Source organism: Gouania willdenowi, unplaced genomic scaffold (assembly GCF_900634775.1).
Source record: "Gouania willdenowi unplaced genomic scaffold, fGouWil2.1 scaffold_311_arrow_ctg1, whole genome shotgun sequence".
In the NCBI taxonomy this organism is placed as follows: Eukaryota; Metazoa; Chordata; class Actinopteri; order Blenniiformes; family Gobiesocidae; genus Gouania; species Gouania willdenowi.
Genome location: NW_021145072.1, coordinates 256,713 through 275,977, shown reverse-complemented (window position 1 = coordinate 275,977; position 19,265 = coordinate 256,713). Strand labels below are relative to the sequence as shown.

The 19,265-nt window shown below is 35.7% G+C and overlaps 1 protein-coding gene across 1 annotated transcript; it reads left to right on the top strand.

Annotated features, from left to right (window-relative positions):
* The first annotated feature begins 8,295 nt into the window (after window positions 1-8,295).
* On the top strand, window positions 8,296-18,417 carry LOC114459423 (peptidyl-prolyl cis-trans isomerase FKBP8-like). The gene is made up of 3 exons (XM_028441676.1): window positions 8,296-8,674; window positions 9,293-9,821; window positions 18,239-18,417. Exons 2-3 carry the CDS (start codon window positions 9,350-9,352, stop codon window positions 18,415-18,417), a joined length of 651 nt encoding a protein of 216 aa, XP_028297477.1. The 5' UTR covers window positions 8,296-8,674; window positions 9,293-9,349.
* The last annotated feature ends 848 nt before the right edge of the window (window positions 18,418-19,265 follow it).

Here is a 19,265-nt window from a genome sequence, read left to right as displayed (position 1 = left end):
TCTTCAGGTCAGGGTCTCCTAAAGACCCCAAAAACTAAATTTAAAACCAGAGGAGACCTGGCGTTCCAGGCTGTAGCTCCCAGACTCTGGAATAACCTGCACCAGTCTCTCAGGGAGCTCAACTGTGTGGTCACTTTTAAAAAACTGCTGAAGACTACACTTTACAGTAAAGCTTTTAGTTACTGGATTTTAATTTTTATTTATCCTTTAATGTTGCTGTTCTTATGATGTTTATGCACTCTTGTTTTATTATTCTATTGTGTTGCACTTGTACTTTTACCACAACTCTGTACAGCACTTTGTGATTTTATCTGTAAAAAGCGCTTTATAAATAAACTACTTACTTACTTATAATAAGTCATTAGTGAATACCAGAGAACCACATGAGTGAGTATGAGAAATTATAAGAAAATATCTAATGAAAATAAAATGTTAATGTCTGACTTAAAGACCAGCAATGTGAAATTAATAATAAATATGCAACGTGCTGACTTGTATATAAACTGTAAGTATATTAAATAAACACATGTGCTTCATATACACATTTATGTTTTTATTTTGGCTGTTTTATAATTTAGGAATTAGGGCTGGGCGATAAATTGAGATTCAAGATGTATCAAGTTTTCTATTTTGGCAATATAGAAAACTATAATATTTCATATATCTATATCTATATCTATATCTATATCTATATCTATATATATATATATATATATATATATATTATAGCTTATTATGTATCAAAATACTAGTTTTAAGAGTCGCTGCTTTTACTTCTCAGAACAACATGTAAAGCTCAGTTAGATGATTAATAAGTGTCACATATTGATCAGGTGTTTGTTAATAAATGAGCCTGTGTAACATTTTCCATCAGCAAATTTAACCCAGAATTTTCTTTCTGATCAGACTTTATTTGATAAAATTATTTAGATTTATATCATAAATCATCATTTAGAAAAAATATATTGAGATATGAGTGTTGGTCCATATCACCAGCCCTAGTAGGAATGTTCAAAACATTTAAATGTTAATAAAGGTCGACCTACCAGATTATAATCATATCATTGTATTTAGTAAGTAGTTGACAAGTGGGTATTTTAGATTTATTGTACATCTATATTAAAATATAAGGAATACTGGAGCTTAGTTGGGAGGGTGGGACGGATCGTAGTGGGCGCCAGAAAATTTCCCTTATTTTCAAATCCAAAACTTGACAGATATGATCTAAGAGAACCAGAACTGAGATCAACTTTCTGTCTGAGGTTAAGAGAAGATCATTGGTTACTTTTACTAAGACAGTCTCTGTGCTGTGATTGGCTCTAAAGCCAGACTGAAAGCTCTGTATAAATTGTTCCTAAGTAGGTGATCACATAGTTGACCTGTGATGACTTTTTCAAACATTTTGGAAACTAAAGGGAGATTAGATATTGGTCTATAATTGGACAAGTCATTTTTATGGAGAGGTTTGATTACAGTGGTTTTAAAGGTCTGTGGTACATAACCTGTTACTATAGATGTGTTAATACAGTTCATCATATTATTAACCATTTATTAGTAGTTTTAACCCACAACATGAATGGTTTTATCACTTATCAAGTCAGCCTGCTTTGATAACGGACAGTGATCAGTTTCCCTTTATTACAACAGCACACACGTTTTTTTATCATCACATGTCATCACCTTTGTGAAGAAACTCACTCTGCCAGTTTTCTCCATTGTAGTGATTGGTCAGACTTTGCTAGCTCCACCCCTTTCAATGTGAACAAGCATGTACCCAGGCTGAAAACACTTGGCTTCAATTAGCGTGTTGTTATCGACCTTCATAGGACAGCTTCTCTCTGACAGGGAATGTTTGGTTAGTTGACGCCCGTTAATGGAGATTAATCCAGGATACAATTATCTAGATTCATAGCATAGGGCCTTTATGTCCTAAAATTATATCTAATTCATTCATTTAATTTACTACAGCAAAATAAATCACGTTTAAAAGTATATTCTATAATTGTATAATAATGGCATTATTAAAACTGAACCTTGTGATTAACGCTGTGTTGCTGTGTTTATCCAGTAACGTTAGCATATCCTCATCTGTTATCTGCTAATGATGCCTTAATCTACTAGTTTAGCGGGGGATAATCCACTAACATGCTTTAATGCACACATGTAAACGTAAAAAAGTGCATCACAAACTGTCTAATCTGCTCTAGGGTGTTTTTGGAACAAAGAGGAAAAGTTTTATAGATATTTATCATAGACTCAGAGCTAGCGAAGCTTTACAAGCAGTGAATATTTGTTTGACTGAAATACCGTAAATTCTGTAATATGTCACACCTTTTTCATTTAAAAATATTGATATGTGACTTATCAGAGCTGAAAGTAATGGATTACAAGTACTCACATTACTGTAATTGAGTTGCTTTGATGGGTTCTCGTACTTTAGTATATTTCTAAATCACTAATTTTATTTGTACAAGTACGTTTTAAAACATTTCTACACCAACCGCTACTGAGTGAATTATTTTGTTTTAAAATGATCAACAGACATTGTGAAACTACAAAAAATGAAATGACCAAACAACAACAAATGCATCACATCATAGTCCACCAATCAGATTAAACGTAATGCATCACATCATAGCCCACCAATCAGATTAAACGTAATGCATTAGATCATAGCCCACCAATCAGATTAAATGTAATGCATTAGATCATAGCCCACCAATCAGATTAAACGTAATGCATTAGATCATAGCCGACCAATCAGATTAAACGTAATGCATTAGATCATAGCCCACCAATCAGATTAAACGTAATGCATTACATCATAGCCCACCAATCAGATTAAACGTAATGCATTAGATCATAGCCAACCAATCAGATTAGCGCCAAAACAGCATTGAATGCCAGTTATTTTCTCAGTTTTAGAGTTTATAAATGTATCTATACTTGGAGCCTGATACATTTTTTTAATTTTTTTATTGTGAATTGAATTAATTTGTGTTATTATTTTTTTTTTTTTAAATCTACATTTTGACAAACCTTTTATTTAATACAGATGCCTTTGTGGAAAATAAATTAGATTCAAATTGTGGAAGATTTCATTTTTTCCTTTTTATGGTTTCTACATGATATGTTTACTGTATGTAAGGGAACCAACAATAACTGTGGGGGTGAAAGTAATTAGTAACTTTAACTTTGAATACTATTTAATTGAGCTACTTTTTACTTGTACTTGAGTATTTTATGTATGATTTACTTGTACTTGTACTTGAGGATATATCAGTACTCTTTACACCTCTGTGACTTATACAATGAAGCGACTTATATGTAAGTTTTTGGCCAACAGCGCCCCCTGGTGAGTAAAATGTTCATTAGTTTTCTATTGTTGTATAAGACGCTCTCTCATTGGTAGTAATTATGCCTGATGTAACAGTCCATACATACAGTATATCCACTATGAGGAGTAAATTGTGTGTTTGCATTATTTAATTTAATATATTTGATCTTCCTATGATAATATGACATACATTTAATCACAAAAGGCAACTTCGAACAGATCAATGTTGACAGGTTGTCATGGCAACTCAGGCTAAAATGGAAGCTCAATGTTGACAGGTTGTCATGGCAACTCAGGCTAAATGGAAGCTCAATGTTGACAGGTTGTCATGGCAACTCAGGCTAAGATAAAAGCTGCAGAATCTACATCATTCTACAGAATCTCCTCCTGCACCGTCAGAAACGACTAAAGTAGCTTTAAAAATATCAGTTAACGTAGACCAACGGTTGTCATCAGTGAGCAACGTTTGAGACCAAGGTGAGTTTCTAATAATAATGTCAACTTTAATGACTAATTTAGTGATTTCCCACAATCCAGTGAGTAAATACTGCTTGTTTTAATCTAAATGTGTTTACATATTAAGTCATAATCTTGTGTAAATGAGCTGATATTGTAAAGATCTTTGGAACGACTCAAGCTCCTCCCACTGATGGTGCAAACTCCATTATTTGTTATGAGATCTTCTTCGTTCTAAGCATTTGGTGGATGAGGGGCTAGATTTCCAGTGCATTATATCAATTCTGGACTGGTGTGGGACAACATATATGTTTGGGACGATGCATCAATACAAAACATTTACGTCGACATATTTTTTGCGTCAAATGGGCGGGGCGATATGGCCTTTTTTAAATGTCTGAATATTTTCAAGCTGTATTATGATATACGATATACATCTCAATATTTTGCCCTTGCCTTGAGATGATGCTTTGATGTATAAAACCAGGATGGCAATGTTCAATATATATTGTTGTTTTCTCTGTGATGTAATTGGGGTTTCCCCTATTATAGCAAAGTGCACCCTCGGATCTGGGTCGGTTGTGTTTGAATATGTGATCGATTGATTTGGTCTTATACTTTCCTGGTGTGCCTAAGGCATAAAGCGGAGGTGCAGAAGGTAGATATATGTGACAGAGAATAATTACAGTGACTAGGGCCATGTCTGGTGTAAACCACATGTATATTAGAGGTTGGATAGGGCTTTTGTAGTAGATTCCAGTCCTAGTTTCTAGTTTACGATGTCCTTGAGGTGGTAGATGTTATTGAATGCATTGACTGGTTGGCTAATTAGGAATGCCATATCTCGACTCGTAGGGTTTATTCAGCTCGCGATTGATGGCTAGTCTGTTAGTTTTGTTGTTCTGTATAGCTTAATTTGGTTTTGGTAGACCCACTTGAGCTTTTTATTTATTTATTTATTTATTTAACCTTTATTTAACCAGGAAAAAAATCCCATTGAGATTAAAAACCTCTTTTTCAAGGGAGTCCTGGCCAAGAGGCAGCAAAGTTACAACACTGAACAGAAATACATTTACATTACATTAAAATGACAGGATAACATAAGAATCAAATAAAACAATTACAGACAACTGAGGCAGTCTCAAATTCTCTCAGTTTCATTTTAAAAGCATTCAAGGATAACAATTCAGTCAACTTCCAGTCTCTTTGCAGTGTGTTCCAAGCACAAGGAGCTGCATGTACAAAGGCTTTTTTCCCCAGCTCTGTGCGGGCAAAAGGAACTGTGAGCAACAGCTGATCATTGGATCTCAGTGCATAAGTGTTCGTGCTTCTCTTAGTAAGTAATGTACAGATGTAAGAGGGCAGTAATCCAAGAAGAGCCTTATAAATAAAAGTAAACCAATGACACTGCCTCCTAGTGTACAGGGATGGCCATCCCACCCGAGAGTACAGCTCACAGTGATGTGTCTTGGCTCTACAGTTTGTGATGAACCTCAGAGCAGAATGATAAACAGAGTCCACCATCAGAAGACATGTACAAGAAGCATTCATATAAAAAAGGTCACCATAATCTAACACAGATAAGAATGTGGCAGAGACAAGGCGCTTCTTTACACCAAAAGAAAAACATGTCTTGTTGCGGAAGAAGAACCCTAGTTTAAGTTTTAATTTCCTCACAAGTTTGTCAATGAAAAGTTTAAAAGTGAGGGAATCATCAATTACGACACGAAGGTATTTATATTCATGTACCACTTCTATGACATTTCCTTCAAGAGTGGACACGACCGGGGGAGCTTGAGGCACCTTCTTATGATTAGAGAACAACATTAGCTTGGTCTTCTCAGCATTGAGAACCAGTTTTAGATTAATCAGCGAATGCTGGACAGAAACAAAGGCTTTCTGCAGGGAATTAACAGCCTGTTCAAGAGATGATCCGAAGCAATAAATAATTGTATCATCGGCATAAAAATGCATATTAGCATCAGAAACATTTTCTTCGACATTATTAATGTACAAGATAAATAAGAGGGGCCCCAAAACAGATCCCTGCGGCACCCCCTTGTGAACAGTAACAAATTCAGAACAAAGGCCCTCATATTTAATACACTGGGTCCTGTTTTCTAAATAATTTGAAAACCAAGCGACAGTGTGTTCTGACAGTCCAATGAGATGTAGCCTGCATTTTAAAATAGCATGGTCTACAGTGTCAAAAGCTTTAGAGAGATCAATAAAGAGTGAAGCACAGAACTGTTTTTTATCAAGTGCTACAATGATGTCATTTATCACCTTCATAGTAGCAGTGATAGTGCTGTGCTTTTTTCTGAAGCCTGATTGCAATTTGGAGAGGATTTCATTAGAATAAAGAAACTCTTTCAACTGATCACAGACAAGCGACTCCAGGATTTTTGATAAAACACATAAATTTGAAATTGGCCGATAATTGGTAAGAACTGCTGGGTCTCCTCCTTTTAATAAAGGGAGCACAAAAGCTGATTTCCAAACAGATGGAATATCTTTGTTTCTAATTGAAAGATTAAAAAGAATTGAAAGTGGCTCTGCTATAAAATCAGCTGCCAGCTTTAAAAAGTAAGGCTCAATCAAGTCAGGTCCAGGGGGCTTTCTGTGGTCTAATGCTTTTAGAGCTTTGTGCACTTCGTGACAAGTAAAAGGATTAAAATTAAAAGGATCACCAGAAAACATGGAAGATTCTGTGCAAGAATTCCCAGTCGTTGTTCCTTTTGAATCAAATAGAGAACCAGATGATAAAAAATGCTGGTTAAAGCAATTCAAGACTTCAGTTCTATCATAAACTGGGACTGAGTCTTTAAGTACAAATGTTGGAAGAGTCTCTGTGTTTTTGTTCAAAGACAGGGACTTGATCACTTTCCAGAATTTCTGTGGATTGTTGAGGTTCTCAGTGGTGACCGACAAAAAGTATCCTGATTTGGCCTTTTTGATAAGCGAAGTGCATTTATTTCTAAGCTGTCTGAAGAAGGACCAATCAGTGGCAGAATGACTTTGTCTTGCCTTGTCCCAGGCCTTATTACGCTCATGAATGCTGTTGGCCAGTTCTGGAGAAAACCAAGGATTTTCTCGCCCCTTCACCCTGTATTTCTTCAGAGGTGCATGCTTATTTATAATTTGCATGAAAGTGTCTTTGAAAAAAGTCCACGCTAGCTCTACATCAGGCATTAGACTTATATATTTCCAGTTCACCATCGACAAATCATGATGAAAGGCTTGTTCATTCAAATGTTTAAGATTCCTTCTACAAACAATACGGGGTTTGCACTTTGGAATCCTAGTGTTTCTACAAGCAGCAACAATACAATGATCACTTAAATCATTACAGAAGACACCCAAGGAAGAGAACTTATGAGGCACATTAGTTAAAAACAAATCAATCAAAGTAGATTTATCAGGACTTTTGGGATTAGGCCTTGTGGGAAAGTTGACTAACTGGGTGAGATTAACAGAATCACAAAACCTTTTAAATTCATCAGAAGTTACATTTAACCAGTCCCAGTTGAAATCACCTGCCATAAGTAATTCAGTGTAATTTATCTGATTCAAAAGCAGTTTTAGTGAATCTAGCGCTTCCTTTGGAGCAGATGGAGGTCTGTAACACCCAACCACAGTAATATGTAGCGATTTAACTATTTCTAAATCTAAGGCCAAGAATTCCATTTGTTTACTGATTGACTGGGAAAGAACAATTGAAGCATTAAATCTGGATTTAACATAAATAGCCACACCCCCACCTTTTTTGGGCCGATCGGTGCGGTATTTTGTTTGGTCTTTGTGCTGGGAACCTTTATTTGGGGGTCCGGTCCATTTGAGAAGAAATTTCTTCACTAGTTTGGTTGTATGATGATCGTTTTTGAGCAAAACTGTAATATTAGACTCTGCCTCCAACCTGTAGTTCCTCCTGTGAGGCTTTTTGGTCGTAGTAGGCTTTATGGCCCTTAGTGCTCTCTTTGAAGTGTTTTAGAGCAAACGTGAACGTAGCTTGGAGGTGGTTCTCAGGATCGATCATGTATTGGTGAGTGGTGTAGGTGGTAGCAATGTTAGCTTGTCCTGGTTGGTACAGGAGGTGTGTGGGTAGAGTCATCTGCCTGCCCGTCATCATTTAAAAAAGGTGGGATTCACTAATATGAAGCTGTACGAACACAAATGACTCAAAATAAATGAGATATTCTTTAATTCTAAGTAACTCAAAGGTTACTTTTTCTAGTAACGCATTACTTTTTGGTGTAAGTGATCAGAATAGTAACTGAGTTACTTTGTGAATGAAGTAACTAGTAACGGTAACTAGTTACTTTTTTTTCAGTAACTAGCACAACACTGGTTACAGCCGACAATAAAATGTTGGTTGTGTTTCTACGTCATGTTCGCCCCCTGTCCAATCAGAGCCTTCCCAACCCCCAGACCTAAAGTGGAATTAACTAAAGCCAAATAAACCGGTTTTCCATGTAAACCTCAGTTCAGGAATTACTATTACCATGTAAACATGAAGCAGAATGATTTAATGCAGAATAACTCATTCTGAATTTTAAAAAACATCATGTAACCGTGGCTACTGAGGAGTTTAGAACAACCGTTGATATGCTGGGGAAGAACTCCACATCAGAGAACATCAAAGGAACAGCAAAAAGTAGAACCAAAAAAAAAAGAACAAGAGGCAGAACTAAAAACCCAGAGCTCACAGAGCAGATACTTCCTCAGGAGAAAAAACACAGACATAGTGTGAAAGCCCAAAGCTGCAGATAGGAGAGAATAGGAAACATCTGGAACAGCCCCTGATTCAAAGAAAGACTAATACGTCCCAGAATTAACATCCTTCCCACAGATGAGACACTAATACTAAGCTACTCTTAAACGGTAAATCTCATGGTGCTACCATCTTTTAGCACAGAGGACAATCTAACAACAAGTACATTATGATTACAGTGACCAGCATTTTTTCCAATTACAATTAAATCACAATTATTTTTTTAGCCTCAGAAATACAATTACAATTACATTACGTTATCATTTACTTTACAATTATTCAGAAATACTGAGCCTGAAATAGATAACCTAATAAAAGTTAACCTTTCTCTTGTGTTAGCTTTCTGTTAGCATCTCATATGATAATGGGTCTTAAGTCAGCTGTAAAATACACTTTTAAAATGGTAAAATGTGGGAAAGCTTGATATAAACATTTTAATAATATTTTAACTACATATGTGTAGAACATGTTCACCAGTTTTGCATTAAGTAAACATTGATATTTCTTGTAGAATTTTAAAGGCAATTACAATTACAAAGTAAATTATCTGAACTCAACTAGAATTTAATGAGATTATGACAGCAACAGATTTTTAAAATTACAATTACAATTATAACTATACCATCTTTGTAATTAATTATCAATTACATGATTACAATTATAACTGACTCCAACCCTGCTCAGATAATAATGGTAATCTACTAATAATATGTTTTCTTGTGTTTCAGGTTGTTTACCAAAGCAGTGACAGTGCATCAGTCGTGAAGAGTGGGAATAAGATTGTCATGGATCAGTCCATGAGGAGAGAAACTCATGGGTGGTTAGATATCCTTGGAAATGGTGAGATAATGAAAAAGGTGCTGCAGCCTGGAAGAGGAAGATACAGTAGGCCGCAACCTGGACAGATTGTGAAGATTCATATAGTATCACGTCTGTTGGATGGGACGCTGGTCAACGAGGACCCGGAGTTGTCGTTCACTGTGGGTAACGGGGAAGTGATCCAGGAACTGGATGTAGCAGTGCGATTCATGGAAATGAGAGAGAAGGCACTCTTCAAGATCCGGTCAAAGGTTGAGTTTATAATTACGCTCCTGGAAGCTACTGATGCTCCAGACCTGAAGCTGCTGCCCCCCACTGAGAAGATTGATCTGGCCACCTGCAAGAAGGAGCAAGGCAATGTTCTTGATCAGCACAGAGACCTGAAGCCACGCAACAACACGATCCGTGATGAGGTCTCCACGATGATGAAGAAGGACAGTGAGGACGATGGGGTTTGAGCTGGAAGTGGCTGCTTGGTGCCACTGCAGTAGCCATTGGTGTCATCGCTCTGTCTGTGGCCATCTATGCTAGAAAGTGATTGAAGAACTGTTGTAACGACACGACTTAAACACTGGAGCACATCTGGCAGAGCATTCTGACCATGTGGTCCATGAGGGTGAAAATATTAATCAGTTTATGACCTCCTCACTGTCACTCTCTGTTCTCTGCTATGTATGTGTGACAAATGATGTCATCATCCTCTACAGTTACAAGATGCATTTTGTAGAGGAACAAATGAGAATTAATATTCAAATATAAAGAAAAATGAAAATAATCAGTTGTTTAAGAACATTATCCAAATGTGTTCATTAATGTGGAAAGAAAACAAAAATATAAACATTGTCTAAAATGATATTTATTGTAACACAATTCTTATAACATTTAATACCAGTGAACAATAACCAGAAATCAAAACTGACTGGAACCTGTGAGCAAACCAAACACCAAAGTGCTTTTATCAGATCCTTCACTGTGTAATGCCATTTGTGGAGCTTTGATCTAAAATTAATACTTCTAAGAAAATGTCAATAACTTGACTAAAACTGACTTTTGAAGGAAAAAATAAATGATCAATCAATACAAATATTTCCATCAAAGAAGCCACTATACCGTACTATTTGCTTATATGAATTGTCACTGACCAACCCCTATTAACAGCTTCATTTCTGTCCTGGCTAATGAAACCTTATATTTCTATTATGGGCCCACCTTAGACATAACAATGTGAACACACACTTTTCATATGAAATGTTGTGAAAACAGAAATACTGATGCACTTTTTTTCACTGTAAATAAATACACTTGACTGCATTTTTGGAACCTTGGACTACTTTTTAAGGTTACCCATGAGGCCATTCTTACAATAATGTTATGTTATGGCTAAAGGACACATATGAGGACAGGAGTGGATTGTTCTGTTAAATAACATTGTATTTATTATAAAATGTGCTACTCTATAGAAAGTTCAATATTAGCTTTTTGCTGATATCTGATATTGTCCAACACTAAATTTCCAATTTCTTCAGTAATGGAAAAAGTCATGTTTGTTTTTGAATATTTTTTTCTTATTAATTAATCAAATATTTGTTCATTTATTTATTAAATAAACAAATAATTGTTAGAGGGCGCACAGTGGCTTAGTGGTTAGCACGTCCGCACCACAGCAAGAAGGTCCTGGGTTCAAGCCCTGGGGTGGACTTGGGTCCTTTCTGTGTGGAGTTTGCATGTTCTCCCCGTGCTGCGTGGGTTTCCTCCGGGTACTCCGGCTTCCTCCCACAATCCAAAAACATGACTGTAAGGTTGATTGGAGTCTCTAAATTGCCCATAGGAGTGAATGAGAGAGTGAATGGTTGTCTGTGTCTGTGTTGCCCTGTGATGGACTGGCGTCCTGTCCAGGGTGTACCCCCGCCAAGCGCCCTATGAGCACCGGATATTGGCACCGGCAGACCCCTGCGACCCTGTTAAATGGGAATAAGCGGGTATGAAAATGGATGGATGGATGGATGGATGTTGAATTAGGTTTTCACTTTTTAAAACCCTGAATTATTTACTTTTTACTATTATTATTATTATTATTATTATTATTATTATTATTATTATTAATAATAGTCATTCACATTTTAATATATTTCCACACCTTGAGGCTAAAGTTTAATTTAAATCTGTTTGAAACCTTGTAATAATGGAACAATGTGAATAAAGTTTTTTTTCTTTAAAAAAAAACTGTTGCGCCTTCACTTAAAGTATATTAATAAAGTAAAAAAAACTATTAAACATGCACTGAACAATATATATTTTAATCTGTTTAAACAAACATTTTAAAAGATATTTCACTTATTTCTGTAAAAAATAATGTTTTATTTCTGTTAAAAAATCATTCCTTCATGCAGAGTTCAGCATGTGTTTCATCGTCACATTATTTTCAGGAAATTATTATTTTTGTTTTTTTTCTAGTTTGGTGTAATCTCTGTAGTTGTGTTAGTAATAAATACTAATACTTTTGGGGGGTCAATATTTTTAGCACGGCAGATTATATATATACTATATATATATATATATATATATATATATATATATATATATATATATATATATATATATATATATCTGTATGTTGTTTTCTGAGTGAATCCATCTGTTGTGTAACGTTACAAAAACTATTCCAATATGACAACAAAAGGAAAGCACGGTGATCAAAGTTATTTATTTGTTAATGTGAGAGTTCTAAGATCTTTGTTACATCAACAATAAAATGGTTCAGAAACCGACACATTTCAGAACAATTGTCTTTTTTACATCATCCACTTTAATTAAAACTAAAAATCATCTCCCTCACTTTTTACAGAGGAATTGATTGTTGATAATGTATTGATCCAGTTAGATTGATTGAATGGTGATCAGCCAATCACAGCCAGGCATTTGACTAAGGTAAACAAAGAGTTAACAGTGATGAGTAAAGTGATGAAAAATGAATAACAAGTAAGTGGCAAAAACATGGCAATAAAAGAGTGAAAAGTGACTAAAATGGGTCTAAAACAGTCAAGAGTGGCAAAAAAGAGGAAACAGTTGGTATGAAATGGTTAAAAGTAGCTTAAATGACCAAAAAGTGGCAAACAACAGTGGAAAAGGGCAAAACTGTGGAACAGAAAGAGGAAGAATGTAGGAAAAAAGGAAACAAGTGTTATTTATTGATTGATTCCCTTTATTTGATATGGATATCACAATTACATTGGTAACCCAGTGTTGTTTTGAGTGTGTTAGCACATGTGCTAATTTACAACACTGGGCTAAAGGTGGCTCATTTGAATGAAAAGCGATTAAAAATGGTCAAAGAATCGACAAATTTTAGATTAAAGTGTCAAAAAGAACTTAAAAAAACGGACAAAAATGAGGAAAAAGGGATTATTGGCAAAAAGGGTCAATGTTTTTGGAAAAAGGGCAAAAAAAGAGAAACAAAAAGAGGCAAAATGCAGGAATAAAGGAAACAAGTGTTATTTATTGGGCCAAATGAGCATATTTGGAAGAAAAGTGGCAAAAAAAAATTTAAAAAATCAACAAAAATTGTCAAAAAGGGATATTAATTGGCAAAAGGAGCTAAAATCTTATAAAATATATATTTTTGAAAATAGACAAAAATTTGACAAAGAAAGTTGTAAAACAGCCAAAGAAAAAGATTAAAAAAAAGGGTTTAAAAAGTTTCCCTTTTTAAGGTTTTCTGGGGGAATAATAATTAAAATGAAGACATAAAGAGCCACATGTTGAGAATCAGTGACTTAATAACAGCTTTATCATGGTTTTAGTAAATTAATTTAATAAACTTTATAAATGGCTGCTCCACCCCTGGTCTTCATCATGATGATGATGATGATGATGTACAGGTTTGTACAGGGTCTCCTCACCTACGTTGCTGAAAACGGAGCGTAGGGGGCGCCATCACTACAACATTGGGGTCCCCTACGCTCAACAGCACTGGAGAAAACCCTGGGAGCAGCTGCAGGATAATCCACAACACCAGTGAACAGGTGAGTTAATAAAATCTCTTAATAAGGGAAGTGAAGTTTAATTATTAATAACAGTAAACAGTTGAAGCAGCTTTCATTCACTGTTTATCACTGTTGAACATATCAATAGTACCATCTGATGGATATCCACAATCTAGAAGTGATGCTGATTGGCCCCAAACACAGTCAATACAGGGTCACAATGAGTCTGTGTATCTGGTTTAGTTAGTGTTCAATGACGTGTGAAAGTCAAAGTGAGTCAGGTCACACAGAGAGGAGAGGGTGAACAATTAACCACCTGCACCTGTGCTGCCTTCACTCAACCTGGGATTTTCTGCCTCCTGCTAATGGTTGAATATATTCTACTGTAAAGAGGAGACTTTGATAAAGAAGTGTTTTAGATCAAACTAGTTCAGCTCTTTCTGATCAATCTAAGCACTCTTCTAACCTGGATATCAGGGATCATATGTTAGGGTTTCCTATAGAGACTCTATTTTCCCACACTCTCCTGGGGAAAGTGAATGCACCTCATAATGAAATGCAGAGCAGCTGATGGAGACGCTGTGAGATGTTACAGATGCTGAGCTAACATCCAATCCAATCCAATCCACTTTATTTATATAGCACATTTAAACAACAAAACGTTTCCAAAGTGCTGAACATGCGACCACAACAATAAAACCAAAACAATACAAATGAGCTCTGCCACTAAATGAGTATAAAACAATAAATAAAAATAAAACAGTTTAAAAGAATAAATATAAATAAAAACACATTAAAAACTATAAATAAGAATAAAACTCAAAAACATAAAATAAAAGACACAGAGGACCACACAACTTACGCGGTGCTAAAAGCCAGAGAATAAAAGTGAGTTTTGAGACGAGATTTAAAACACTCCACGGTGGGGGCCGTACGGATGTGGAGGGGCAGAGCGTTCCACAGCTTAGGACTGACAACGGAAAACGCTCTGTCCCCTTTAGTTTTACGGTTCGCCTTCGGAACCACGAGCTGGAGCTGGCCCTCAGACCTCAAAGCGCGCGGGGGTCGGTAAATTTGGATGAGGTCTGTGATATACTGAGGGGCCAGTCCATTCCAAGCTTTAAAAACAAACAATAAAATTTTAAAATCAATTCTAAATTTAACAGGGAGCCAATGCAAAGAAGCAAGGATTGGGGTGATGTGTTCACGCTTTTTGGTCCCTGTTAAAAGTCGTGCCGCTGCGTTCTGGACTAACTGCAAGCGGTAAAGTGCCTTTTGGCTGATGCCCGAGTAAAGTGCGTTGCAGTAGTCCAGACGGCTTGAAATAAAAGCATGCACGACTTGTTCAAAAAGATTAAATGATAAAAAAGGCTTAACTTTGGCTAAAAGACGAAGATGATAAAAACCCGATTTTAAAACGCCATTGATCTGTTTATCAAATTTAAAATCACTGTCTATGGTGACGCCAAGGCTGGTGACTTTGGGATGCAAATACTTTTGGAGTGATCCCAAGTCTGCGAGGGTACATCCAAATGCCATTATTTCTGTTTTTCCCTCATTCAGTTTTAAAAAATTCTGGGCTAACCAAGCCTTGACGTCACCCAGACAGTGGAGCATGGGTGACAGGGGGCTGTGGTCATTCTTTGCAATGGGCATGTAAATTTGACAGTCATCTGCGTAGAAATGGTAAGACATGCCATGTTTCTTAAAAATCTCTCCAAGTGGGAGGAGATATATCGCAAAAAGAATGGGACCCAGGATAGATCCCTGGGGGACTCCACAGTGAAGTGGGGCAGAAGATGAAGAGGAGTCCCCCAGCCTGACGGAGAATGACCTCTCCAACAGGTAGGACCTAAACCACTCCAACGCGGTCCCCCTGACACCCACGCGATCTCTTAGGCGATCTAAAAGAATTGTGTGGTCGACTGTGTCAAAAGCAGCCGTCAAGTCTAAAAGCACTAAAATGGCAGAACCTCCAGAATCAGTCATTAAAAACAGGTCATTAAAAACCTTTAAAAGTGCAGATTCAGTACTGTGCAAAGCTTTGTAGCCTGACTGATATGGGTCTAAAGTGCCATTTTCATCTAAAAAAGGTTGCAACTGTGCAAAAACGCATTTCTCTAACATGCTAATGAACCCTTGTACACTCCTTTAACTTTACATACACTTGTACACTTCATGTACACAAATGTTCCATCTCATTAAAGTGCAATTAAAATGTACTGCATGAGTATTTTTTTTTTACTTCTATTGCATCTCTTCAACTACTTCAGAACTATCCATAGATATACAATTTATTATCATTTTCAAACCCTTTATATGTTTGTATGAACTTTTTTATTGTGAGAACCCCTGATATTTTAAACAGCAAAAACACAATATATGAGATATCTCCAAAAAATAAGGTGCAAAGTGAAATATTTTTTGTTAATAATACAGCCTAAACCATGACAATTATTGATAACAGAATTGATTTTAATGCATTATTATTTTTGACACAAGGACAGTTTTAAAGAAAAAAATAACACGTACTCCTGTCTACAAACCTCTGTCTCATAAAAAGGCAATAAAAATGTAAACCATTAATATTATTTTTGTTTCCACTGCATCAGATCTTTTCAACTACTTCAGAACTATCCATAGATATACAATTTATTATCATTTTTAAACAATTTTTATGTTTGTTTGAAGCTTTTGTCACGAGAACCCCTGATTGTTTCAACAGGAAAAACACAAAATATGCGAGAGGGGTCCAGCTGCAGAACCTCCATGCCCCTGGCCCGGAAGCTAACCCTCCATATATGGGTTCCTGCACAGCAGCTTTTCTCCTGAAGGTGGCAGTAATGCAACATTTTGGGTGCCAACTGCCATCAACAACCAAAGAAGAAGAAGCTACTCCTCTTCTTCTATTCCTATTGTTTGACGAGACAGTAGCAGTACACGTGTTTCTTGGAACAGCCTTGCTCAGAACATGGTAAGTAAAGAGTTTTGTTTATGTTAAATTATCGATAAAATTATTAATTTTCAACATTTGCGGTGTTCAGGCGAGAGGGTCCAGCTGCAGACTATTACTATTAGTTTCTTCAGATGATCTGTTGATGTAAAATACAATCACAACATTAGCACAAAGCATTTTTTTTAAATGAGGCTGAGCTAACGTGGGCTATTTTTCTTTAAAATAGGTAAAATTTTAAAGCTTTCTATTATGTCATGCCATTGAAATTAGTTGCAAGGGTTAATTTTGATACCAGTAGATTGTAATAACAGTCGTAATCGAGTGTGTTTTTATAATAACGGTTTCACAGTTTACCCTGGGAAATATAACAATATTGTTTGAGTTATTATTGTATTAATGTGTCCATTAAAAAAGGATGGCATGGTTTGTCTTATTTAGCAGAGATTCGTCATAATGTAAATTAAAACTGTACACATTTTAAATGTAGATTTGAAGGTTTTGTCGATTGTTACATAGAAATCATTCTCTGACCAAATTTTGTTATAAATCCGTGTATCATATTTCATATTTGCCAAAGTACGTGACCCGGAAGTGTACTCTCATCCAGTTTGGTATGATAAGATCGCTGCTTCCAACTGTGCATCAGAAACGTGTCCTTTTCACTTTAGCTGGTGTTGGACACAGAACCTCCTCACAGACATTTAGGAGGATTTAGAGACTCCTAAGTGTTGCAGAGCTAAAGATATCGCAGAATGTTTAACGCTTTACTTCCGGGTCACGTTCTTTGACCAATCGGTGATGGAGAAAATGAATAAAGGTGTTTGTTTTCCATTTCTTGTTTTCTGTACTGAAGCAAAAGAGCTTGAATTTGAAAAACAAGGCGTTTTTTGTTTTTTCATTTTGGTTTTGGAAACAAATATCAAATAATGAGTGTTTTTTTTTTTTTTTTCATGTTTTTGTTACATAACAATGAACGAATGATACACGGATCCGTGTACCCTTCGTTCTTTGGTTATTTAGTTTCAAAACCAAATTTAAAAAATATGAATTGTTTTTCTGTTTTATTCATTTAAAACCAGAAACTGGAAAACCAAATTCCCCCCCAAAAAAACAAAAAATTATGCATTTCTGATTTATTTTAAGATATTCAAAATACCAATGGTAACATATTGTTTTGTTTTTTTAAAAAGTACCTTTGATTCTACATCTAGACCAGAAAATATCTGGTTTTGAAACAAAATAACCAAAGAATTATTGTTGTAGAATTAAAGCAACTTTTTCCAAATGAACTTTGTTCACTCACTGATGTTAATGTTTTAAACGTTTTTTTTTTTTTTCAGATGCACGTTTCAATTTTCAAAAAAGACGTCAAACCTGAGGTGAGCTGCTGCACAACGTGCTGCAAGCAGTATCACTGCCCCATTTGCCCAAAACTACAGTCATTTAAGTTATTTGATATGGAGAAGCACTTTAATGTCCATGTGCAAAATACAATAACATTTTAAGGAAAGATTCACATGGACACAGACAGCCTATTGTGTAAATGCACATCTGATATCAATGCTGATTAAAAAAATGATCCTATTAGTTCTACAAGTTATTTTTGTCCTTGTTCTATTCTTTGTCTGTAGTAATCATTTTATTTTGCTTCCATTTGTTTTAGATATGTTGATTTACTGTTGTACTTTACAGTGCAGAGATGTGAGTCATGTAGAAGTTCACCTCAATATGTGCAGCTGTGCCCAATGTCTACCTACCTCTACTGAACCTATCCTAGTCACTCCTTCTCCTTCACAACCTGCTTCAACAGCTGCACAGTTCCCACTCTTTCACCTAAAGTACAGTCTAAAATGGTCAAATATCCTCACTGTAGCCTCTTATTATTCTGAATAAATGTCCCTACACATAACCAAAAGAAACACACAACACCATCACCTTCAGGAGGAACCTGGTAGACTACGCTCTTCTCATCATCAATGGTGACCTGGTGGAGAAAGTATGGTCCTTCAGGTTCCTGGGTGTTCACATCCAGGAGGAGCTCTCCTGGGCCACCATCAGACCATCCTCTCTGACCCCTCCCACCCATCCACTCTGACCCCTCCCACCCTGCTCCCCTCTGAAGGAGATACGGATCAATCAAAGCTCCACCTCCAGAATGACAAACAGTTTGTATCCCTGGGCCATGAGAACCATGAACAAAAAATAATCCACTGTAGCTGATGCTTGTTTATGTAGAATTGTTTTTTCTTAATGTTATATTTTGTTATGATGTGACTTTTTCTTTTAGTTGGCTTCTTATAAATAAAGTTGAATTAACTTAAATAAAGACACTAAACAGATGTCTTCCTTAAGTTTCATTGTGTTTACAGCCCATTGTATTTGTTTAATATTGTTTTGTGTTGATCTTACATAACTTAATTTGTACTTTTTTTGACATTACTAAATATTGACTTTTGTCAACCACTTATTTGTGTCTTTATTTAGCAAATTATGATTCATATTACTTATAACTTAAACAATACTGGTTTGATGCTTCTTTGGAACTAAATTATAGAAGGATTTTTGTAACATTTACTGTTAGTGTTCACCAAGGTAAGTTTTAGTGGTTCTAATGTAAATGTATATGTATATGGCATTGTATACTTAATAAGTTAATAACAGTATGCCTATTCACAACTGTAACAAAATGTACATTTTTGTATATTTTACTGATGTCATTAATATTAGATTTATGATATATATATATATATAGCAATAACTATATTCCTTGAGGTCTACTTTTACTAGATCTGAGTTATAAGCTGTGCTTTTACTTAAAGATAATATACAGTGATTATCAAGCCATGTGATTCTGCATATGATTATTTATTGCTAGTGTAATGTTAATGCAATTGTGCATAAATTATGAGCACATAAGACACCATCCTAGTAAAACCTTAAAAT

Bases quoted from the DNA above. Each gene is read 5' to 3' on its own strand.
- LOC114459423 (XM_028441676.1), top strand. From the start codon at position 9,350: ATGGATCAGTCCATGAGGAGAGAAACTCATGGGTGGTTAGATATCCTT. The intron at 9,822-18,238 runs GTGAGGACGATG...CATAACCAAAAG, and splicing joins CACGATGATGAAGAAGGACA to AAACACACAACACCATCACC.